General features: G+C 36.5%; 1 protein-coding gene across 1 annotated transcript in view; it reads left to right on the top strand.

The window, feature by feature from the left end:
- Positions 1–26,459, top strand: part of LOC126272758 (uncharacterized) — a 138,287-nt gene that overhangs the window by 39,309 nt on the left and 72,519 nt on the right. The window contains exon 3 of the mRNA XM_049975878.1: positions 25,166–25,242. Within this exon, the coding sequence (XP_049831835.1) occupies positions 25,166–25,242 (77 nt within the window). The remainder of the gene's footprint in view (positions 1–25,165; positions 25,243–26,459) is intronic.

Genomic DNA, 26,459 nt, shown 5'->3' with positions numbered 1-26,459 from the left:
TGTCACATGTCAAGTGCTCCAGTAAGTTCTTCAAAGTTACCACACAACGTTCAAAATTCTTGCAGTACACACATAAGTATACATCTCTTGGTGGGTGTGGAACTCCCCATTGTGGTCGTAGTGTGTGAAATTTTGATCTCCCAACCTGTGAACTTGTATAGTTGCTCTTATAATTTGCAAAAGTTTCTTTAATACTGCGAGTTATGTACCTCTTCACTTTCACAACTATTTGACCTTCAGCTGTTACAGGTATAATGTCTTTTTTTTGTGAGAACGGTCCCATTTATTTTCCAGATAAAATGATTGCACTTTTTGTGCTTCTACAGGATGACCATAACAAGGATCTGGTCTTCCAAAGACTCCTTTTAAAGAACTCACATTTCTTGATTTGTCTACCACGTCCTTTGATACTAATGGAACATGCTTCAAAATTATTTTCTTTGAAAATGTTTCTGGAATAATAATTAAAACTTGCACCTTTTCACTGTAGGATGTACAATATTCAACAGCTGAATTGATATTTGTGAAAAATTCATGGCAAAAGGTGCAAGAGTGCTTTGGTTCGTCTTCTTCTGAAGATGGAATTTCTACTTCGGAGAATGTGGTCAGTTTTGCTGTAGTGTATTCATCCATAGCTTTAGTAATTTCTCTGCGCTTTCTTGATGCATAAAGCTTATGACTCGACTTCACGGATTTTCTTGACGGGACTACCACCTACCTCTGTAGTTGACTGATTCAGGGTATTCAATTCTTCCTCTGCTGATGCAAAATCTGCATCATCTGTACCATGGGAGGCTTCACCTTGTTCAGATACTATCATCATTGTTGTTCTGTCAAAATATTTAGAACACAAAAAGTAGTCACTGGAAACATTTTCACTTTGAAACAGTCTTCAAATGAGAACACTTGTTCCCAACCTGAACAAAGCCAGTTCTTTTGTTTGTCTTATATATCACTTTTCTGTGGATATGCAAACAATCAGCACACTTCACTTTCCAATGGCACCAGTCAGAAGACATGTCAAACAGTCCTTTTCACAAACCGCACTGCAACTGTGTCAAATGGTAAATTCCTCACAAAAATTCCTACCATTGAGAATGATTGGTACTCTGTCATATCACAATATCAAGTACCTAAAAGAGCCAAATTAAGAGTTATTATACGGTTTCTTAGAAGTTTCTTCAGTAAACAAATTAGCATTGAACAACTACAATACAGAAACCTGCAATGAACAACCACGATAAATAAACTGACAAGAAAGTATAACAAAGTGTAAGAAACACCTGCAACAATGAAAGTGAAAATAACTGCAACAAAGAAAGTGATAAGAAATAGGTGCAACAAAGACAATAGGAATTAACATTGTAACAAAGAAATAAGTGAGAAACAACTTCAGTGAAGACATACATTACCCTTGAAAGTTAAAAAAATGATTTTTTAAAATAAAACCTGTCCAACTTAAAAAGTGGAAGCTCTACTTTACATTGTACATAGTACTACATGGTACTAATCAACAGAAAAAAATTAACTTTTTTGGATTAGAATTAAAAAAATTCTGTAAATTAAAAAAAAATTAAAAAGGTGACAGTAAAAGAACTTTGACAGAATGTCCATACGGAGGATACCATTGTAATCATAAAGCAATTATCTTTCAAATAAAAACAACTCTTATCAGAATATTTAGAATTGTTACAAAGATACAGCATTTTAAAAAAAAATTATGAAATTCGCTTATTTAAAATGGTGTTCGCAGTGCCATCTTTGTAGGCCTGTATCTTGGGGCAAGAATATTTTTGGAGGGGGAAGAAAAAAGTTCCTTATTTACTCCTGAGTCTTATCCGCAACTAGGTGGGTAATCCCCCCCCCCCCCCCCCCCCCTCCCTGCCTGAAGTGATACGGATTATGCCAGGGGTTCCCAACAAAATTTTCTCGAGGACCCCCTCCCATCGAGCATGATTGGTACCTTGTCATATCACAGTATCAGGTACCTAAAAGAGCCAAATTAAGAGTCTTTTTATATGGTTTCTATTTTTGGTACTTGAAAAAAATATTGACATTCATTATTGAAAAAATATTTAGCTTAAAACTATTTCGATTTAACCATCATTGTTACTGTTAAATTTTTGATTATTGCTCAAAATCTTTGTCTTCAAATCTGGGTGTTTAGTATAACAAACTCCTTAAAACATAAAAAAATTGAGTATGAATTGAAAATGACAGGGAAAAATTTAAACTGGGAGTGACGGTCTTTAACGTGTAGACATGTGGAAAAAAAAAATCACTAATTTCATACAAGGTATTATTTATTTGGAGAGGGAAAAAAAAAGTTACAACAGAATACTCCATCAGTATACAGTTAGTTTTAATTTTCAGTTCTTAATGCGATGAGTTCAATCTGACTTTGGAGTCCATTATTTCTGAAATATTAGGTTCCAAACTTGAAACTTTCGCTCTGAAATCCTACCTAATTCTAGTTTTGCACTTGTGTGTTAGTGTTAGTTGGCTCTAGGAAGATGCTAGATGCAGAAGTTAGCGTTCGCTAAAGCTCTGCTCATGCAGGAAGTGACCAAAACTAAAAATCTGTTATCATAGGAAATAGATTTAATTAAAATATAAGAAATATATTTCATATATTTTTTATTCTAATAACATCTTGTGGACCCCTTTGCCACAGTCTCGCGGACCCCTGGGGGTCCGCGGACTACCTGTTGGGAACCACTGTATTGGACTATTAATGATCGCAACATGATGCAAACACAAAACCAGTGTTTCGTGACTGTCAGTACAGATCAAAGGAACATTATTCCATGCCTGCTAGCACTAAATGCCACTATGCTGTGCTAGTGTTTGTTTTTACTCTGTTTGTAGTGTTGCATCTTGCCTTGGAGTCCAGAAGAGTGTCTCTAGAATGTTCACTGTCAAATTTATTAAAATGTTAAACAGAAGCATGACTTTTTACAAAAATGCTGTGTTTGGCACTAACAGCAGTGACACTGATAAAAAATAGTCTAATTTTTCAATACTGCAGCAACAAGGAAACATGATTCGTTGTCTGACTTTGGAAAAATTTGTAGTCAGCAAGTTACGTGAGCTATTGCCTAACGAGAGTGCGATTAAAAATAAATGCTTTGTGGAGGCAGAAATGATGTATGTTGGGGGCAGCAGCCAGTAATAAACATGTATATGACAGGATGATCATCAGCTATAGATTACCCTGTTACATTCATTGGATGTGTGGCTGACGTTGAAACTGAATTAGTTTTCTTTATTTAAAATAATTTTAATATGAAATTAAGTATAAATATATGATCAATTAGATGTGTTTTGATGCTATTAATGTTACTGAATTATGTTTACATAATCCTTCATCCCTTCAACCCAAGCTTCACCGACTGCAGGAGTTATTTGAGATATGACTGGCTTTGAAAATGTGGAATGAATATGCAAGGCTTTGATAATAATCACCTGTTGCTAAAAAAACAGAGGGTAACTGCAAGTCTTCACAGGAATTGCTTTTCTGTAATTTGTGTCTTTCATTGAAAGAACTGACTCTCTAATAAAGAATTTCAGAATTGGATGGTGGTAACCAAGTGAAGTTACAAAAACCGGATATGTCTTCCAAATTCAGTTCACACAGCGTGTCACTTGTGCCACACTTCCTGTATTATGTTTTTGTGCACCGATGGCAGCTATATCTTTCAAACAAATTCCTCGAGTATCATTAATTCTTCCTCTTCGCTTGTCATAGTGTAGCTCTTGAAGGAAATACACAGTGTGAAATGTTTGCTGAAATTGCTGCGTGGCAGAAAGTGTGAATGTATATGTGGAAGTGTGTTTTACTAATATTGGTGGGGGGACAAAAAGCGAACGATGTTACAGAAAAAGTTGCAAACAGAAATAAGTTTTTAAACTCGGTGTAAATGCAACTTTATGATTTCGTGTACATTGTTATATCGGTGGCTGTACGGTTACACGTAAATGCCAGATCCTAATTTTGAAGGGCTTTGGTTCTCGATTAATCTTGCCTTTTTTTCCTGAGAAAAAATATTTTGGCTCCTGCCAGAGCTTGGTGTTTGTGAATAAATGGAACTTCAAGACAATAAAGACTGCTCATTCAACATATTTGCACTACCAACTGGCTAGATGAACTGCTTCTGTACTTGGAGAAAACCAAAAGAGGTACCACTCCCAATGAGCCCAAATTGCTAAAGTGGTGTTTAGCCAATGTTTGAACAGATTATAGTCTTAGGTTATGTTTTTTCTTTATTTGTTGCTAGGATGTTCTTGTAACTTTGAATTGGTTAAGTATCCGACAATAGTTTAAATTATTTGTTAGATGTGCTTTTGGCTTTGTATTGGCAGTTATGAAAAGAATTTGATTCGATATGGAAGCTATATATTCAGTGGGAGTGTTTGAAAAATGCAGCAATGTCCATTATATGATTTACTTTAGATTTATCAAGGCATTGAATCATCCTTCTCAGAGTCTAGTCAGTTTAGAAGATTGTGTGTGCTGTGCTGGAGTAAGGAATTCCGAAGATTAAGGTACAGGCTGTCAGCATAAAAACTTGGGCAGCATTTTGAGTAGCTTGAGCGAAGGTCTTTTGAGTTAAGAAAGCAAGAGATTAAGGCAGAAGTTCTGAATCCTATCAATTGTTACTCTTCCATGACCACACTGAGAGAGTCTATCAGAATTCTGACAAAGAAAGATCAAAGCTGGTTATTACTGTACCGAAAGGAAGAATACTCTTCAACCAGTATGCAGCCATACTGCCAATTTGTCAACCAAGTATATCTAACATCTCTTTCTTTTCCATGTAGCAGTTCATGGCATTTACACACATCATTTGCTGATACTCCATTTTTGAATCGTGTCAGAACGATAACATAGCTTGTGGAAGAACTGAATAGTGCATCAGAGCAATAAAACTATACATAAGCTTTTGTATCAACTGGGTCATGCAAAATCACTTGTGAGCAACCACATCACATAATCAAAGCGAGCCATGACAAACATTAGCTTCTAGTGGCAAACATGATCCTTAAATTGGTGTGAAACCACCACCTTGCTGGTCAAATATCCTGACTTATGTTTTATCCACCTAGAAGCCAATTTGCCTTCGGGCCACAATTTGCTTGGGCCACGTCCCTCGTACAAAGCTCATACAGTTATGCGGTGGCTGCACTTAATGAGCCAATGGCTACGGAAGTAGAGGACATCCTGGCTTCGCCACCAAGCATTGGAAGATAAGACTATCAAGCACACACTTATAATGCGATTGTCACAGTCAGAAACTAAGCTACCTGAAAACTTGCTCTGCACTGAGGAACTCGGCAGTGTCCCATCTTCTCAACTACTTCGTTGCCTTCACAAACTGGCAGGTAACGCAATTAATTATGATATTCTGTGGAATATATGGCTGTTGTACTTGCATGTGGGTGCACTAGTGATCTCAATGCTTTCGTGCACACTGCTAATCAGGTATTCAAGATGTTTCCATTGATGAGTGTCATAGCTGCTTCTGCCAAAACAGACTTCTCTGTAACCACTGCAAGCACAAGTAGCTGAACTTTCTTAGCAAGTTGCAGCCCTACAAATACGGTGCTTCACATGTGCATTGTGATGGCAACACTCTTCTAGCAGAAACAAGTGCTCATCCACTAGGAGCAATATTTGCTGGTATCACAAATTTGGAGCTGAAGCTCAGAAATGTCAACCACACTCTGACAAGGGAAATGCTACTGGAAATTGGTAGTGATGGTCACTGATTTCAAGCTGGACAGCCATTGACTATTCATATCAGCTGCAATATCTCATTAATGTAAGTGCTGATCTCATTTTACCTTTCTTTTACATCTACATCTATATTCTACAAACCACTGTGAGATGCATTGTATTAGTTATTAGGCTTTCTTCCTGTTCCAGCCACGTGTAAAACATTGGAAGTATGATTTTTTAATGCCTCTATGTGTGCAGTAATTATTCTAATCTTATCCTCATGATCCCTATCTGAGTGATATGTAGGGGTTGTAGTATATTCCTAGAGTCATCATTTAAAGCCAGTTTTGGAAATTTTGTTGATAGATTTTCATGGAAAAATTTGTTGATAGACTTTCTTGGGACATTTATCTTAGTCTTCCAGTTATGTTCCTTCAGTATCACTGTGACACTCTCCCATGGATTAAACAAATATGTGACCATTTGTGCTTCTCTGTATATATTCAATATCCCCTGGTTCAACACACTCGGAGCATGTTCTAGAACGGTCGCAAGAATGATTTGTAAGCAATCTCTTTTGTAAACTGATTGCACTTCCCCAGTTTTCTACCAATAAACCAAAGTATATCACTTGTTTTACACACAACTAAGCCTATGTGAGAATTCCATTTCATATCCCTACAAAGTCTCATCTTCCCCACAGAATACTAATGGCAATCACCTATATACTGAGAATAGATCTTCCATTAAGACTTAGGGTTACATCATCTTACATTTAAACTTCAATCTCCGATGAGAATTCGTCTGAAGCTTGATTGTTGCTGATGTCCTGTATCAGATTTATCAGATTGTTGGAGTTAACGTGTTATCTATTTATAGCCTCCTACCAGATATTCACAGTTTGATACCTCCTTGATTCTACAACGCACCTGTGATTGTAGGTGATTTGTTAGTTCTCTGAAATCACCTGTCATCGCCTACCCCAGCATTGGTAAGACACTCAACGGTATGTTACTTTGTCACTACACCTGTACCGCTAATTCGTACACAGCCTCATTGTCTATATGAAATAAAAAAATAATAAAGAAAACTAAATATGGCAATGCTAGAGTTCTCTTTTATGTTAGAACTAGGGATCTTTCTCCCTTCAAATAGTAGTTAAACCTCTCAGCTCCGTATACTCCCAAGAAAAATAATGGGTACCATGTCTTGTTAATTTTAACGCCAGAACGATACCTGATATTCTGTGCCACATATACACATTTATGGTTAGACTGTTTTCTCCGCGATCAACCTCGCCATGGCTTTCATCACCGGAAGGTATAACCAAAACTGCTGTTTGCACTCCATTCGGACTTCATGAATTTGTGCGAATGCTGTTCGGATTCTGCAGTACTGCTTAGACTTACCAGTGCTTCATGTGAAGTAACTAGAGACTGAGGGTTTTGTTACATCTCCATTGATTACTTGCTTGTAGTGTTTAATGAGGCAGAGCATATGGCACATCTAGAGCAACTGTTCACTAGTCTAAAAGTATATGGTATAGTAATTAACCCGAAAAAATATGTCTTCGGAGTGACAGAAGTAAACACCTTATCAAATCACAAGGAACTCTGTAACGTCAAAATAGAGTGGAAGCTCTCTCTCTGTTTCCCCATCCCACGATAATATCAGAATTTTGTCATTTCTTGAGCTTCACAAAATTTAATCAGTTTTGTGCACAGTCATGCGCTGTTGGCAGCATTTCTCGGCGCAATGCTAAAAGGTTTTTCCTAAGACTGGAGACATGCTGTATTGGACTGATGAAAAGACAGCATCATTGGTCAGAAAAAAAGGTGCTATTGCAGAGGCTGCATTGTTACCTCATTTTCTTCCAGGCTCATCTCTTTGTTATAGTAGATGCTATCAAGTATCGTCCCGATTCAGAAATATCATAGATCCGGGGCTGATGGGCAGAGCAGTCTGAGCTATAGTGGGGAAGTGGGTATTCTCCATGTGCCCCGTGATCTTACTGCTTCCTCTTTGTTTAATGCTCTCACGTCAAATGAAAACAAAATGGATTTCTGTGGCCGGAAGCTATCAAGTGAATTAAAATACATTCACATAATTATGGAAGGCAAAATTTGTTATTAGTTTCAGATTTTATTTTATTTCCACCTTTCTGACAGTCAAGCATTCCCTTGCAGAACAACGAAGTTGTTTTTTGTTGGCATGCTACAGAAATTTGGCCTTTATTAATCTTTTCCGCTGAGGTAGTCAGTGTATTTGAAACGAAGTGTATCATTCCACACTATTGGTTAGGTTCAACTGTTCGCTGCATTTCAAGTGCACGTTTTCATCATCTAGCACATTTGACATTATGCCCTAATAAAGAACCAAACATGAGATAATACAGTACTGGTACTCCAAGAAAGTTTACATCCCGAAAACCACACTGAGAAGCTTACAATATCAGTTTGAGCACTACTTCATTGGGAATCTGGACATATGAATGTGCACTTAAAGTATGCACTTTAAATGTGCACATTCCAATGCTTTTGGGTTATCCTGTGATGTCTTGTTTTTTTATGAGATAATGTAAGATCTTTTAATGTTTTACAATTACGAACATGTCGTCATAGCTGCGCAAGCGCGATGTCGCCTGTTATCTGGCGCCCTCTGGAAACTGCTGAAACGAATCTGTTTCTAACAGATCGCGGGAAAATATTGGGAATGGTGATTTGAAAAGCGTTATTTTCAAAGTAAATTTCCTTTTATGCGAGTTGAATGATGTGTGAGAATGTATGATGAATTTCTTAAATCACACAGCATTTGACTCTCATTTAAAAATAAACTCTTTGATGACGAGCCATTTAGAAGATTTTTGAGCCCAGCAGATCAGACATTTATCTCGTTGTTTAAAATTTTGCTGCCACATTTGTGCAATATATCTTAAAGTGTAACACACGCAAAAAGACCAACATTATATGTGGAAGCTTAGCTTCTCTTGCCACTTATTAACCATGGAGACCAACATTATACATGAAAGCTTTGCTTTTCTTGTAGTAACAGTATGTATATCAGTTTAGACCATTAACTTTTCTTGTTTGAGTGTCTGCACTAGTTAACAGTGATGTTGCTAATTGGTTGACTACATCACGTATCCTATGCTCTGAATATCTGCTGTCATCGGCTGGTGAGATCACGTGATCACGCTTACAAAAGCGCATCGCCATCTTGATTTCAATGCTTGGGAAAGTAACATGTGGTTTTTGATGGTATTAGAATTTATACTTTCGTAATACGAAAATATGCAGGGTACATGTTGCTTCACATCAAAGATCTTTCCAAAACATGTTTTTTCCCTGAGTTTCATTTCTAAAGTGCCGGGAAATTCTATGCGCGTGTATAAAACCATAACCATTCAAAAGATTTATAAGTTTTACAGTTCTGGGGGAAAATATACTGTCACTTAACATGGAAAAAGTGTGTTTTCACCCGGTAGAAAGTGTACTTCTAGTCGGGTAATCCGGGAATTTTTTTTCCTTGTCCGTGTTTACACCCTGTGTAATTAATAACTTCAGTGTAGTAATGACTCAGAGGATAGTAACTAGAAGAGCCCCATCTTTTAAAGAAATTTAAAATATTTAACAGTAAAATTTTAAGGACGTAAATTGATAAGTGAGTACTGCCATAATTAAACTAACTTCAGTTTATTGAACTTGGCAATGACTAATGGAACCATATAAATCTCACAATGGCTAGAAGAACCCAATCTCTGAGGAAATGGCTTACCCCAGTTTCTGAGTAAAACCCAATCAAAACAATTTAGCTTTGGCCAGTCAAAGGGGCAGTTACTGAAAAAGTTGCTGTTAACAAAGGAAGTCAGCCAATATCTGAACAAGCAAAGTAATCTCTAGGCAGGTTAACCAAACAAGTGGATGTGCGCAGCCCTCAAAATCTAGGACACCTAAAGGTACAGTTACTACCACAGTTTCAGCTGAACTAGTGAAGCACTTGTCAAACACAGTTTAAATCACTTTACAAGCAGACACCATGCCCACAGTTTTCAGTATTAAACTCAATCAGATGTGTATCAGAAGCATCCACCATAGGCAACTAGTCTATGAACGGCTGTGAGCTCTGTCAGTTGCACTATACTGCCATTCAAAATAACATCAGTTTCACCAGGCCTTATCCACCAACATAAAGTATAGCTGCCATAGCTGGCCCTTTTCAGGATACACCCACTGTTGACCACTGACAACTGCCAGTCCATTAAATGGAACAAAGTCACAAAGCTTCACACTAGTTGTTGCCTGCTCCGATGCACCCAAGTACCGAGCTCGAACATGACACTGTACTGTGACATATCGACACCACAAGTGCGACCATTCATTATGGTCCTCATTGAGGAGGATACATTTCAACCCCAAATTCCATTGACACTTCGGGGAAAGTGATGTGAACAAGGAATTGTCTGCTAAATATTTCATGTGTGCAGTGTAAACTGTTTGATTTTTTGCAGTGCCTCTGAGCTAAAGAGGAAGAGGTATAGACACAGATGCACTTAAGTTTTGGGATTACGATTACTTATTGTAGTTAACTGTTATGTTGTGTGGTTGAATAAAATGCATTTGAGTAGCTCTGCACTGGGTTAAGTTAAAACATTGCAATTGACATGATAGTTTTTAGAAACGTGTCCTATACATCATTGTCTATTACACAAAATACTCTAAATTCAAAAATAACCAGTCAAAATGACTTCCAATGTTTGGTATCCAAATTTTCAAAAATCCGCTTTCCAGGCCCAAAAATAACAGACAAGGAGTGATTTATGAGTGTCTATTTTTTCTATTGTTAGATATCATACACTACTAGCCTCATATAGAGCAATAACACTTATAAATGTTTCCTTAATTTTTTATGAATTTTTGAAATTTGAAAATTTTCATTTTTTGTGAAGTTTGGTGTTAGTTATCTCATGTGAGACTGAATATAAAAATATGATTTTTGCACAGTTTGTACACCTATATGATAGCAATGTACTGTAAAAATTTCAGCATTGATATCTGACTGTGAACAGAGATACAAATTTTTGAAAGTCAGGAAATAATTCATATTACCTTACAACTGATCTTATGGCTGTTGCCTATTTAAGTGGTTTGTTGTTTCATTATGATAAAATTTAATTGTGAAATATATTTAGTTAACACTATCACCCAATATTCATTTAGTTTATTTATTTTTAATTATGCCCCATTAAACAATAGGAGCTTTTGCTTTTGTTCTATGGTAATAAAAATGCCCTTTTACATTTAGTTTTATTGTCAGTAGAGAAGTACATTATTTGCTGGGTGTGGCATTGTTGTAGTCAGTCTGTTCTGAATGTACATACTTCATCGAAAGTGTAGAATTTGTTATGTGCTTTGTTCTGTGTGTAATTTGTAATTAATTTTGAGAGATTAACTGGAATGCAATAACATGGATGAACAGTGCTCTGTTGGGCAGATAGCAAGTGAAGTGTGTCACAAAACAGTTTACAGTTCAGTTTCTCAAAAAACTTCAAAAATGTCAGTGACTTTGATGGAGGTAGACAAACTTTGTTTAAATTTCGAGTAAGTTCTTCTGTAACATCATTGTGTGTGGGTATCTTGAGAAGAAATATATTCTTAAAGTTCATAAAAAGCCCATCACTAAAGGTTTGAGGGAAATGAAACTTGAACATTTGTCCTTATTATGTGAGAGTGAAACAGTTTCCCAAGTGAAATGTAATGTGATTCCTGGAAATTCCCTGTGCCCAAATTATTACTCAAAAATATTTGTTGTGAATCCAGAACCAGAATCATGTAAACTTGTTAACGACATTTATATTCCTAATGAGGAAACTGTTGCATATTGGAGTTTGCTTGTTCTAAGTTAGACGTATCTCCTGCTTCAAAAATAATAAAATTAAGTAGCAGAAAAAGAAAAGCACCTATTGAAAATAAGGTACAACAAATTTCAGACAAAATTAGAGAAGACTTGGAATCATGCTTTAATAATACAGATACCAACATTATTTCTAAAGAAGAAGAAAACCTACCACCAGCATCATCTGACACTGAATATTTGAGCTTAATAGAGAAATTTACAATTAAATGTTCATTGACATCTAAAGAGGAAAAAGTTAAAATTTTAAGTTTGCTCCCTGATTCATGGTCAAGAGAAAAAATGGTTCATGAATTCAATGTTTCTCTTTGTTTGGTTAAAGTTACCCGCAAATTAATGAAAGAGCAAGGCATTCTTCCAGTTTTAGGAAAGAAGAGTAACTATAAGTGAAGAATCAATTAAAAAGATCCAGCCGTTTTTTTGAAGATGATGAAAACAGGAGACTGTCCCCAGGTTGCAAAAATAGCAAAAGAGTTGTTATAAATGGAGTTGAAGTAACAAAGCAGAAATGACTAGTGCTGTCAAATTTAAATGAACTTTATGTAGCTTTCAAAAATTCTCATCGTGAATGCAAAATTGGAAGGTCAAAATTTTGTGACCTCCGCCCTAATTGATGTATTTTGGCTGGGACCTCAGGGACATACTCCGTATCTGTTTGTTTATACCATCAAAATGTCAAACTGATGATTGCGGGTACAAAACTCAGTGATCTTAGCTACAAAGAGTTACTAGATTTAATGGTCTGTGACACTATCAGTTATGACAGCATGATGAGTTTGTGTAATAAATGCCCTGCTAAGGAAACAGTCACTGAATTGTTTCACGAATATGAGGAGGAAATGCCAGACAGTATTACCTTCGGACAATGGGTCACAACTGACAGGACAGAAATGATAACAGTGGTTAAATCTAAGGAAGAGTACTTAGAATCTTTAATGATAACTTACAAAAACTCAAAAGTCACCACTATGTTTCTAAAATCCAAAGTTTTTGAAGGACAAAAAAGCACAATGTCATGAAATTGACTGCATAGTACTATCTGATTTTGCAGAAAATTTTACATTTGTGATTCAGGATGCAATACTAGGGTAACACTGGGTCAGTGACGAGGCAGCAGTGCATCCACTCTACTTCAAAAATGAGAAGTTTGCAGTTCTTCAGTTTGCATTCCATTTGGAGGACAACACTTTGGCTGTACATAGGTTTCAAATGTGTGGTTTTTTATTTTATTATTATTATTTATTTTATGGCCTTCATTGGACCACTCTAGTCAAAAATACAAAGTTGTATACACGTTGTTACGCAGGGATACAATTCGGCTCAACAATAACTTAATATATTTAGGTAATATAATTATTAGAGTCTATTCTTATATGAAATGTGTTTTGCTCTTCTGTCTGCCCAATATTTCCTCATTCTTTCAGATATTTTCTTTCTTTCTTCATCTGAGACCACTCTTCCTGTACTCCTTTTATTGATTTTCATCTATAGTCTGGTTTGTGGGTCTTGCAATATTCTGGTTTTCTCTGTCTTGTTTTTTAGGTCATCTACTGTAATTTGGAGTTCTTATGTATCTTCGTTAATTTCTGTGACCCATTTAATGTCACTCTTGCTATTCCACAATTTTGACTAATTCTGTTTACTGAAGTTCTCATCAGATGTCCAAAGAATGAGACATGTTCCTTCCTGATCGTGCTCATGACTGGTTCTATTTTCTTATATACTGTTTCATTTGATGCTGTTCTCCAATGTCCATTTATTTTATACTGTTTATTTATACATGTCCTAATTATTGTTCTTTCTATTTTTAGTATTCTGTCAATTTCTGCTGTATTAGTTGTTTTTAAGATAGTTCCAGCTGCATACGTTATTTCTGATTGTGTAACTGTTTTATAGTGTTTCAATTTTGCTTCTATAGATAGGCTTTTTTTGTTGTATGTAGTTTTGATAATGTAATTTGCATTGTTCAGTTTTTTATTCTGGTCTGCCATGATGGCTCCTCATTTAGATTGTTTATTATAATTTTGCCTAAATATTTAAATTTATCAACAATTTTGATTTCCTGTTCTCCTATTGTAATTTTGTTTGCAAGTGGTGGATCAGTTAGCATAATCTCCGTTTTTTCAAATGATATTCTAAGGCCTACTTTCTCTGCTATTTCTTGTAGTGATTTCACTTGTTGCCTGGCTTCTTGAACAGTGTTAGCTAGGAGAGTAAGATCATCAGAGAATCCCAAGCAGTTTAAGCTAATATCATCTTTTGCACTTCCAATTCTTATCATCTTTGGATTGTCCTTGTACCATTCTCTCATTATGTATTCCAGTGCACAGTTGAACAGTAATGGTGATAAGCAGTCACCTTGTCTTAAGCCTGGTTTTATGAGGAATAGTTCTGAAATTTCTCCTCTAAACTTCACTTTTGATTTGGTGTTGGTTAGAGTGAGTTGTATTATTTTAATTAGTTTTGGACGGAGTCATAGATTTCTTAAAATTTTTAATACTGAAGGTCTGTGGAGACAGTCATATGCCTTCTTAAAATCTAGAAATGTTATTGCCAGAGGTTTGTTCCATTTCTTGTAGTATGCCATAATCAATTTTAAACTAATTATCTGCTCTGCACAGCTTCTCCATGGTCTGAAACCTCCTTGATATTCCCCTAACTCCTGTTCTAATTGCTCCTTGATTCTTTCATGTAGTATCTTGGATAGAATTTTGTATGTGCAATCTAGGAGAGAGATTCCTCTCATCTCCCTTTTTGTGTAGTGGGTGGATGATAGCTGTGGTCCAATGTTCGGGGAATCATTCTGTTACCCAAATTTTTGTTAGAGCCATGTGTAAGGTCGTCTTGACTGTGTCACTTGCATATTTCCACATGTCAGCAAAAACCTGATCTTCTCCACATGCCTTATAATTTTGTTTGTTCTTTAAGAATGTTTTCTACTTCTTAGAAAGTTGGAGGGTCTAGTTTGTTAGGTTTGGTTTTTATTGGGGTATTTATGTTGATTTGTAAGGGTTCTTTTGTTTCCTTGCAATTTAGAAGTTTGTTAAATGCTTTTGCTATGATTTCTGCACTTTCCTTGTTACTGTGTGTCATTCTTCCATCTTCATCTTTCAGTATTAGTATAGGGGCCTGATATTTTTATAGTAGTTCCTGGAGTTGGTTTTATGATAATTACCTTCTATAGAGTTTGTAATATCTTTATAGAATCCTCTCTTGATTCTTCTAATATTTTGTGTGAATTTTTTTCTTTCATTTTTTAGGTTGATGGCATTTTCTTTAGTTTTATGTGTTTGAAACTTTAACCATCCATGGTGTCTATCTTCATGGATTTTGTCACATTCTGATGTCCACCATGCATGTTTCCTTCGTGGGTTCAAGGGAGCTAGATTCTCTGCTTCTTTTTTAAGATTAGGCACTAGTTGTTCTAGATCATCTGTTAATTAGATGATTTGTGTTATTTGTTGGTATTTATTACTTTTAATTAGCTGGTGTGGGTCAAACCTCCTTTTTATTTTATTAGTTTTTCTGGTACTCTTCTTTAATGGAGTGAATTTGATTTTAATTTTAACTATATAATGGTCTGAGCCTGTGTCTACTCCTCTCAGTACTTTAACATTGTGGATCTCCTTATGAAAATTTTTGTCTATACAGACATGGTCTAGCTGCCACTCCCCCTTCCTCCAGTCTGGATGTTTCCATGTTTTAAGTTTACTTGTTTTCCTCTTAAAGTATTTTGATTTAGATATAAGGTTATGTTCTCTGCAGAGTTCTAAAAGTCTTTGACCATTTTTGTTGGTAAATTTATGTGGACTCCATTTTCCAATTATATCTTTATATTTCCTTTCTTTTCCCAACTGAGCATTGAAATCTCCCAATTAGATTTTTACATTCTTTTTATTTATTCTGTTCACACTTTGTTCTAGAAGGTCCCAAAATTTATCTACCTCTTCCTTTGTTTTTGTTAGACAATTTTTTTCATTTGTTGGGGCATGAGCATTTATTATTGTATAGATTTTATTCATTGTTTTAAAGCTTAGTCACAATTCTTGGTGATACTGCTGGGAAATCCGTTACTTAATCTATTATTTTTATGTTTACTAAAAACCCTGTTCCAAACTGGGAACATTGTTTCTTTGCCCTCGGTCCTGGTTTCCCATTATAAATTCTGTATCCTTGTGATTCGAATGGGTTCTCTGTGGTTTTTCTCATTTCTTGGATCCCTGTTATTAAAATTTTTTGTTTATTTAGTTCATCTGTGAGCTTTCTGAGTTTTCCAGTCTGAAGTAGTGAGTTTATGTTGTGTGTTGCTATATAATTTATCTGCTCATGTTTAATCTCCTTTTTGTGTTTTAGTGTGCATTTTCATGGTTGCAAACACTGTGATTCATTGCTGTCTTCTAGTTGACTACCCACCGAATCCGATGTAGCCTTTTCCTGCCTTTTTGAGCAGGATGGTGGAATTTTTTTCCTAAAAGACCTTTCCATTTTTGACTTTCGAAGGTTGTCAACCTTAGTTGGAGCAAGCTACGATTTACAACTATGGTTGTTAACTGCAGAGGGTGTGTTTGGTCCGCGAGAGCTATTTTATTTCACTCAAGTCCGTCGGTAAACTGGTGTGGACTTCCCTATCCGCCACCTGGCAAGTGCCACATAGGAGTATCACCTCTCCTCCTACTATGACAGCATAGTAGGTTCGTGGTTCAAAAGTGTGTAATAAGTTACATAAAAGAAAATTTTCCCAAGGTTGAGAAGCTGATATACTTTTCAGATGGAAGTGGTAGTCAGTATAAGAACAAAAAAGTGTTTTTCAAATCTGTGCAAGCACAAAGTAGACTTTGGGTTGGAGTCTGAATGGCACTCTTTTGCATCTTGCCATGGTAAAAATGCATGTGATGGAGTAGGAGGTACAACAAAACGTGAAGTAAGTGTAACCAGCCTAAAAGACCAACCACAGACCAAATTCTCACAGTACAGGACATGCATATCTTTTACAAGGATAATATTAAAGGCATTACCTATTTTCTGATCAACAAAGAAATAGTTCTGCATATGAAAACAACACGTCAAACCAGATTTGAAAACTGTATAGCAATAAAAGGAACAAGGCATTTCCACAAATTCCTTGGCATTGCAGAAAACTTAGTTCGATGCTATGTAACATCAGAAACTGAAATTAATGAGGATCATTGTGTCATTAACGTTGAATGACATAGTGGCATGTGTGTATGATGGACAGTGGTGTCTTGCAGAGATTGAAAGAATAAGTTTGGAAAACAATGTTTTTTTTGCCACCCTGCTGACCCAAGAACATCATTCAAGAAATTTACTAGTGACAAAGTTTGGATACCAATGGAAAATGTTTTAAGGAAACTTTCAGTGCTTGGACTTACCACAGCAACTGGGAGGTCTTATTCTATATCACAGAAGGTGTCAGAAGAAATAAGTGTTCTTAACATTCACCACCAATTTTAGGAACAGTTGCATCTTGAAGGATGTTAATTGAAAATATTTATTTTAAGTATTTCAAAATAATATAAATGTTAATTTCACTGATGTTTCCACTTTTTACATATAATTCAGTGCCTTACTTCAATAATAATTGATTATATCCTGCCAATATAACACATGAATAGGCAACTGCCATGAGATAAGTTGTAGAGTAAGTGAATTATCTCCTCATTTTCAAAAATTCATATCATTGTTCACAGTCAGATACCAGTATTGAAATTTTTACAGTACGTTGCTCTCATATAGGTGTACAAACTGTGCAAAAATCATATTTTTATATTCAGTCCCACCGCAGATAACTTACCCCAAACTTCACGAAAAATGAAAATTTTCAAATTTCAAAAATTCATAAAAAAATTAAGGAAACATTTATAAGTGTTCTTGCTCTATATGAGGCTAGTAGTGTATGATATCTAACTATAGGAAAAAATAGACTCTCATAAATCACTCCTTGTTTGTTATTTTTGGGCCTGGAAAGTGGATTTTTGAAAATTTGGATACCAAACTTTGCATCTCATTTTGACTGGTTATTTTTGAATTTAGGGTATATTGTGTAATAGACAGTGTTGTAGAGGACACTTATCTAAAAACAATAATGTCAACTACAGTGTTGTAACTTAACCCACCACAGAGATATTCATATTTTTGCTAATGTCTCTAAACTGAAACATTGTCATGCACATACAAACGAAAATGGCTGCCATTCAGTAAAGGTGAAGGTAAAATTTTTTTAAAAACTGTTTTGAACTTCTCAATTACAGGGTAATCACACAAAAAAAAATTAAAATATTCAAAAATGGTCAAGCAACCAACTTAATTTTTATTGGACACCACTTCATTTGGATTGACCCCTTTTATAATTTTATTTTTAACTTTCCTAAAGATTCTTAGATACTAATCTTTATCTGAAAATAATTCACTGTCCTTAACTACATGTTTTATAACAAAATGATAGGCATGCAGTGGAACAGATTTTGTTTACTGGCAACTGGTAATCACATATTATCATTGGAGTGGCAGCACTAGTGAGCGTTCATTCCCCATGGTAATAGGCAGTTGTTTGATAGCACAATTGTGGGACTGTTTAAGCACATGTTGACATCGTCGTATTTCTTACATGGCAGCCAGTATTTCGACCAGTTGGACAGCGTGGGTATAGGAAGCCCATTAGCTCCATCCATAGCCAACCTATTTATGGAAAAATTTGAAGACATTGCCTTGGACAGGGCTCTAGCTAAGCCAAGTTGTTTTTATCATTACATTTATGACACTTTTATCATCTGGCCCCATGGTTGTGAAAAACTGGGAGAATTCTTAGAATACCTGAAAAGTACTCATTGCCACATCAAGTTTATGATGGAAGTAGAGACAGATAGTGCATTGCCCTTCCTTGACGTTCTCGTACAACGGGAAACCAATGGGCACCTCAGCCGCAGTGTCTACAGGAAACAGACACGTGCTGCACACTCTCGGCCACCACCATCCAGCACAAAAATGTGGCGTTCTGAATACCCTCATCCATCATGCTAAAGTTGATGCTGAAAGTCTGCCACCATAACTGAACCACCTCCAAAAGTCTTCCATGGACACGGGCACAGCCACAGACAAGTGTCACAGGCTGTATCTGGGGTGACACACAAGAAACACACCAACAGAGAAGAGAACACCACATAAGAAGAAAGCAAGAAACTAGTGTTTTCTTTGGTACAGTGTCGGGAAAGATTAGCCGGCTCCTGAAAGATATAACATTTCATCGGTGTTCAGGCTCCCAGCAAAAATTCGACAGCTCATGAGGCCTGTGAAGGACAATCTAAGACTTAGAACGCCTGGAGTGTACAAGATACCATTTCAGTGTGGCTGTTACTACGTCGGCCAAACAGTACGCACTGTGGAGCAACGCCGGGCAGAACACGAGAGGTGCTTATGCCTACGCTATCCAGAAAAATCAGTTGTGGCAGAACACGCCTTTGAAAATGGACCCCGAATTCTATTCGACGAATGATCTGTCGTTATGAGGATGAAGGGATTTTTGGATAGTATCATAAAAGGAGCTATAGAAATAAAAACATCTGAAAACACCATCAGCAAGGACGGCGGTTTGCAGCTCAGCACAGCCTGGGTCCTGGCCATGGCGAGGTTAAAATGGGCACGACAGACGCGGGATGAAAACATTACCGTATATGGCGACGTGGCCACGAAGACACAGGTGTCAGTCGTAACACTTGACAATGACTGAGGAGAGCTCGGTTGAAAGCTTGTGGGATTTTAACTACCTGACGTGGCTGGAAGCCCGTGAAAATTTTATTTTTTATAATTTTCCCGCGATTTACGCATTACGAAGAAATGTTTGTTGAGAAAAAATGACACTGGCATCATCTTTGCTGCCCAGTAGTGTTTACAGATATTACGTGGTTAAGTTTCTTGACATCAGGGCACTCTACTCATTGGATATGAACTGGTAAACATATAAAAGTTGGAACAATTTGTGATGTGTCTCCCGCTGCTGCCCAGCTCTACTTGGCGTGGTGGCTGATGGGATTAACTAGGTTCGTTCGAATGAAGATATCATGAACAATCGCAACCATTTCCAAAGTGTCTCTATTACGCAAACGCAGTTTCGTGAATGTTGTGGTAATCATGACACCTTTGTTGAACAATATTTAGTGTGTTTCGGCGTATGGCCACTTGGAATGCTAGATTACGCTGTCCTTCTCTTTGCATTGCTTAATGTTTTTAGGTTGAACACTGTGCTGGTTAAGTGTTTTATTCATGCTGAGCAAAACGTGTTTCAAGAATTTATTCTTGTTGTCAAGGGCAGTATTTACGTATTTATTTTTTGTGATGTTACACAAACATACAATGTGAGTGTGCACGTGTGTGTGGTTTTCTACAGAACTGATGAGACACAGTACCTGATAACCAGTGCAAGAGATGCAGAATAACGCACATTCAAACACCACGCAAAATACTTATGTACACATACTTGTGTACACAAGGGAAAATTCTTGAAATGCATCATGCTAAGCATGAAAAAACACGTAACTAGTGCAGTATTTCATTATTTAAATAATTAATGACAGCTGCAGGCTTTAAAAAAAACATTGATTGTGACATACAAAATTGTGTGAAATGTTCTACTTACCAGTTCCAGTTTCTTCAGCAGTTTTTATTAGATAATAGACCTTAAATAGATAATAAACAAGTCCATGACTTGTCTTTTGATGCCCGTTATGTACATATATCACACATAAAGTGCAAGCTGTATCCTATACGTAACTTTTACAGCTTAAAGCTTTATTTCCCACGTGCTACATTCTCCCATGTTTTACACCATTTTTCTGAAGTTCCTTGAAAAGTGTGAAAGCGGAATTTCACTGTATAGTGTTTTTTGTCAGTCTAGCAGAATGCAAGTGGCCAGTATTGTGGAGTAGCTATACTTCAAGGAGTCTTCTTAGTTGTTCTTGGATAATGTCTGCAAGATTTCTCGTTTGTTGACAATAAATGTCAGCAGTGATGGTTACACTTCGAGGAAGAAATTCTTAGTATACCACACCATCGCTGTTCCACCATATGCATAACATTATATTTTGTGGGTATGAACAGATCTTTGTCTGGGAAATTGCTGCTTTGTTTGGGCCCCATCATTCCTTTCTTTTCTTCACATTAACATAAAGAACCAATTGATGACAAACAAGCAGATGTACATGTATCCAGTTGCTGATTTGTATGATTTTGTCTTAAAGTGTGCAGTGCCCATACATCCGATATTTGAACCTCTCCCATTGTGGGCAAATGTCACACATTAGAGGAATGATCACATTTCATCACATTTGCCAATTCTTGAGTACACTGACATGGATCATTATGGATTAACCTCTTCATCAAACCCCTAGGTGTTCCTGAATGTGGAATCACTGATGTCAAAATGATCCTCCTTAAAGCTAGAAAACCATTTTCTTGTCATGTTCTGCCATTGAGGCATTATCCCCATACACAGCGCAAATGTTTCTGGCTGCCTCCGCTGCTGTCACCCACCTGTTGATCTCAAACAGAAGAATATGTTGGAAATTTTCAGATTTCTTCACTTGTCACTCCATTTTCTAGTATCGTAGCTCCACTCTACTGGTTATTCAATTGATCACATGTGGTGGCTTTATGGATGGAACTCTGCTAGCATAGGAAAGCTGAAGACCGTAAAAAGAAAAACAGTTGACAAATGGTGCTCCCTTGCATGTACAGAGGCTCTGCGCATCACCTCAAAAGTGTTACCGTGGTGTATATGCACAATGTATTTTTATTTCGTAGCTATGCTGCTTATTTAATGTAGTAGAAGGTGAATAAATGTTATCCCTGATCAACTGTGTTAATTTCAGGTTCACGTACTGGTGTAAAGAATATTTCTGTATCTGTAACAGGTTACTGGAAAAATAAACGTCATTTGCGATCTCAAGTGACTGTTGTCTTTTAAAATAAAATTTTCCTTGTGTAGACTACTTTGTAGGGAGCTACACTTCCCTAGACATCTCCCAGTGGACCGAAGCTGACGATTTGCCTTCTGTAAAACAAGCCTCATGTGCTCGTTCACTTCATGTTGCTCTGCTACGCTACAGAAATGTAACTGCACCAAACAGTACACCACTAACCTGTGATATGGTAATTGAATGTTAAGGAATTGTTTTTTCTATTCATTTGCAGTAACTAAGTTTTTTTACATTTAGAGATAGCTGCCTTTCATCATACCGTAAGAAACTTTTCCATGTCTTCCTGCATTCTCCTGCAGTCACCCAGTGATGACACTTTCCGTATACTAAGGTGTTAGTAACAAATGGTAACAGATTGCTGCACACCCTGGCATCAGGTTGCCTGTGTATACAGAGAATAAGAGTGGTCTTATCACATTTCTCTTGGGTACTGCTGATACACCTGTCTCCAATGAACATACGCTGTCCAAGACAACATATTGGATTATATCACTTAAGTAGTCTTCGAGCCATTCCCATATCTGAGAACTTATTCTGTATGTGCAGACATTAATTAACAATCTGTAGTGTGGCATTCTGTGAATGCTTTCTGGAAATCTAGGGATGTGGAAACTGCCAGTTTCCCTTCATCAATGGTTCACAGCATATTGCGCAATAAAAAGCATGATTGCCAACTATTACAGATTGTCTGTAATTGTTACTTTCAAATCAGCCTTACTAAAGATTGAACTTGCAACCTTGCACTCAAGGGGTCCTTGTAAGAAAGATATTTGCAACATAACTGAAAGTTTGATGATTAAAATTATTTCAGTGTGTTGTGGATTACTTTATATTAAGACCAACAAAAAAAGGAATTATGTAAGTAATATAAAATTTCAGATCCCACTTGATACTAACAGATTACTTTTTGGCCGAGGGATTTCTATACTACTAACTTTTTTTGGGCTTTATTAAGGAATGTATACGTCTGTTAACAGCTCCAAACAACAAAATCAAAGCCGTGCAGGGTAGCTGCGCGGTCTAAGGTGCCTTGCCATGGTTCGAGCTGCTCCTCACATCAGATGTTAGAATCCTCCCTCCAGCATGGGTGTGTGTGTTGTCCTTGGCATAAGTTAGTTTAAGTTAAGTAAATAGTGTGTACGGTTCTAGCGCTGCAGTCAGGAACCGCGGGACTGCTACGGTCGCAGGTTCGAATCCTGCCTCGGGCATGGATGTGTGTGGTGTCCTTAGGTTAGTTAGGTTTAAGTAGTTCTAAGTTCTAGGGGACTGATGACCTAAGATGTTAAGTCCCATAGTGCTCAGAGCCATTTGAACCATTTTTTGAAAGTAGTGTGTAAGATTAGGGACCAATGCCCTCAGAAGTTTGGTCCCATAGGAACTTATCACAAATTTTCAACTTCCACAAAATGAAAGAAATTGTGTAAAATTGCTGGATGTGCCAGATAACTGTCAATTAAGAATACAGTGATTCTAAAACACACCACTTATATTTATGATACTGGAAAGATGATGTCTTGTTTTTGTCTCAGTCATTACACACACCATTTCTCCTGTACAATGGTTTTTTGTTTAGTATTATAAACAAAACATGAATCATAAGAGTTGTATAGTTTGTCGACATTGATTGTTCTTGCAATTGTTACGGAATATGGTGGGAGGGAGGACCGGGGGTGGGGGGTATAGTTTTGTGCTGCTGTTAAGCGTTTTCTGTTGAAAAGTTTGATTGCAAAACAGATGGAATTAGAGTTGTTTGGATTTCTCAGTGATTATGAACTAGCTCTTAATAAGATTTGTTTTTAGACTGATGAGATTAAAATGTGGCTATACATGGCATGCGAAAAACGCTCTTCTACTCAGTTAGGATCACCACAGTGAAGATAATTGAAAGAAATCTGCATTTCATTATGTAACACTGCCATGTAAAAAAAATGCATGAAATACTTGATCTGTATCAGGTGAATAAGCACACAATAAAAACTGTAAGTTAAAAACCTGTGTGTGCAATGGGTGTCTCAAGTGTTTACTATTGACCATAAACTCATCTGAAAGAATTTTTTACGTCAATTTTTTGCAATGGGGAATCTCAATCTACAGGATTTAATGTACCAGTTAGTGACAAAGAGAAATCTGGGTCCATTATTACACACCAAAGCTACACAGCAGTCAAAACAATGCATAAAGACCATTTCATTTGCTGATAAGATTTGTTCACTTCCTTTAGGTTCCAGGCTATAATACTTATAGATTTCATACAAAAAGACACAGCCATTACTGACTTATGCTTCGTTGTTAGACTGTTTGAAACACAAATTTGTGAAAATTGATCTGTTGTTATTGTAATGTTGAGTATGAAGGCTGCATTGATGCAGCTGTCCATGCTACTCTGTACTGCACAGACCTCTTCATCGCTGAATAACTACTTCAACATACATCCTTTGGTCTCATCCTCTACAGTTGTTGTCCCCCACCCCACTTCCCTCCAGTACTAAACAGCCGATCCCTTGATGCCACAGGATGTCCTATTAAGCCATTCCATTATTAAGAATTCTATTCAGTACCTCCTCATTAACCACATGATCTAACCGTCTAATCTTCAGCATTCTTCTGTAGCAAACATTTCCGTAACTTCTATTCTTGTAGTTTCTAAAATTGTTTTTTCTCCACATTTCACTTCTATACAAGGCTACACTCCGGACAAGTACCTTTAGAAAACACTCCCGAACACTTAAATCTATATTGGATGTTAACAATTTTCTCTTCTTGAGAAACACTTTTCTTGCCATTGCCAGTCTACATTTTATATCCTCTGTACCTCTGTACTTGGGCAGTAAAATAGCTTATGATAGCCCAGGTAGCAGAACTACTCCACCACTTGTAATATTGTATTACAGTACCCTTAGTTTTCTTTCATCTTATATCCTCTTTTCAAGATACTATTTTGTTCAATGTCTCTCCATGTCCTTTGCTTTCTCTGACAGAATTATAGTGTTATCAGCAAACCTCAAAATTTTTATTTCTCCACCTGAATTTTGACTCCTTCATCAAATTTTTCTTTGGTTTCTTTGCTCAGTGTACAGATTGAAAAACATTGAGGATAGGCTGCAACCTTGTCTCAAGCTCTTCGCAACCACTGCTAACTTTTCATGCTTCTCGACACTTATAACTGCCTTGCACAAAAAGATGTTTCACCATGGCAATACAACATTCTGTAGTTATTCCAGCAGTCACAGTGACAGAAATGTTTGATTTGGGATTTAAATTGCTTTCTCAACCTTGATTGTCTTCTAGAATGGGAATAAATATGCATTCAATGAGAAAATAATCATTGCTATCAACTACTATTTTGCAGAGGTTGACATGTTTTCCTGAAAGGTTATAGGAAAAAAATGTATAATCAGGAATGAAGAATGTGTTTGTAAAAGGAGATCTTAAACATATTTTTACCACACTTAACAAACATTATTAGTACAGTGAGAGTTGATCAGTCCTCACACCATTATTTAAATATCAAAGAGGATGATAAATGTATGTTTTATCCATATTTTAGGTGGGCTGTTGCTACCACATTCTGCTAAGAAAGTGACACAACGGCAGCTCTTCGCATCAGGAAGAAATGTGATGAAGGTAAAATAGTTGCATAAATTTTATTTAAATAGCTGTTGTCCTCTTTAAAGTGAAGTATCCTCCTCATCACTTCTCCTGTGACACACTGTAGGCTACATGTCATGCACGAACTAATCATTTTTACTTCTTCTTCATTCAAATATCATTAACTACAGTTACAATCTGATGAACATAGAAACAAAAGCAAAAACAATCTCTCCAAATTGAGTACTCACCTTGCAAACAGTACTCTGAATTAGACATAAGCAGTAGCATTACAATTCTTCATAGAGTGGAAGGGGGGAGACATTTGAACGTTTTAGACGAGCTATATAGCGGAGATGCTGAGTCGCATCTCAACATCTCTGCTGTATGGTGAGTAGCAACTTTCCTTCTCTGATTGTTACATTCCATCCTGGATTTTCCATTGTTTAGAGATCTGCACTTGAAAAAAAGCCAACAAATAAACTGGAGTTCCAAACAAAAAATATATTGATAATATGGATAAAATTATTTAATATATAGATAGTTCAGGACAGAATATAGTCTGAAATATTTACATCAAATAAAACTGTGTTCATCACAGATAAAAAAAGTGTAATAAGACTTACATCTCTGACATAAATAGCTCATTGAGATAGCTGCATAGTTAAGTCATAAATATGGCAAAACAAAATGAAATATTTTATAAATAATGCCATAATTGTAAGTAAATTGTGTATGAGAATACATATATAAAAATGCATTATGAGACAATTATACCAGGCACTTTATCTTCAGTTCTGTAAGTTGAAAGTGGTGTGTGTTATGACAGTCAGTGAAGACTAAAAAAAAAAGTCAACTCTGGGGAAAAAATTCATGTAGTCACAAATTTTTGTACAGTGTTTGGGGGTATGGGGGGAGGGTTAAAAAAACCTGACTGATAGGGTGATAGTAGAGGGAGGGGGCATTCAGTGGTAATTTTTTTAAAAAAAAATCTCTAATGTTGGCTTTTAGTGAAAATGTTTCCCAATACAAAATTAAAATACATTAAATTTGCCACAAAAAACGTCTTGTTCATTATTTTTCCCCCTACAACTAAATAGTTCCTGCATTACAGGACATCGAGAAATCACAATTATTAAAAATATTATTTTAACAGCATAAAGTCCCCACCCTCCCCCCATGAACCATGTACCTTGCCGTTGGTGGGGAGGCATGCGTGCCTCAGCGATGCAGGTAGTCGTACCGTAGATGCA

The sequence above is a fragment of the Schistocerca gregaria genome, chromosome 1 (assembly GCF_023897955.1).
Source record: "Schistocerca gregaria isolate iqSchGreg1 chromosome 1, iqSchGreg1.2, whole genome shotgun sequence".
In the NCBI taxonomy this organism is placed as follows: Eukaryota; Metazoa; Arthropoda; class Insecta; order Orthoptera; family Acrididae; genus Schistocerca; species Schistocerca gregaria.
Note: the sequence above shows the minus strand (reverse complement) of the source record. Positions and strands in the feature narration are given on the sequence as shown.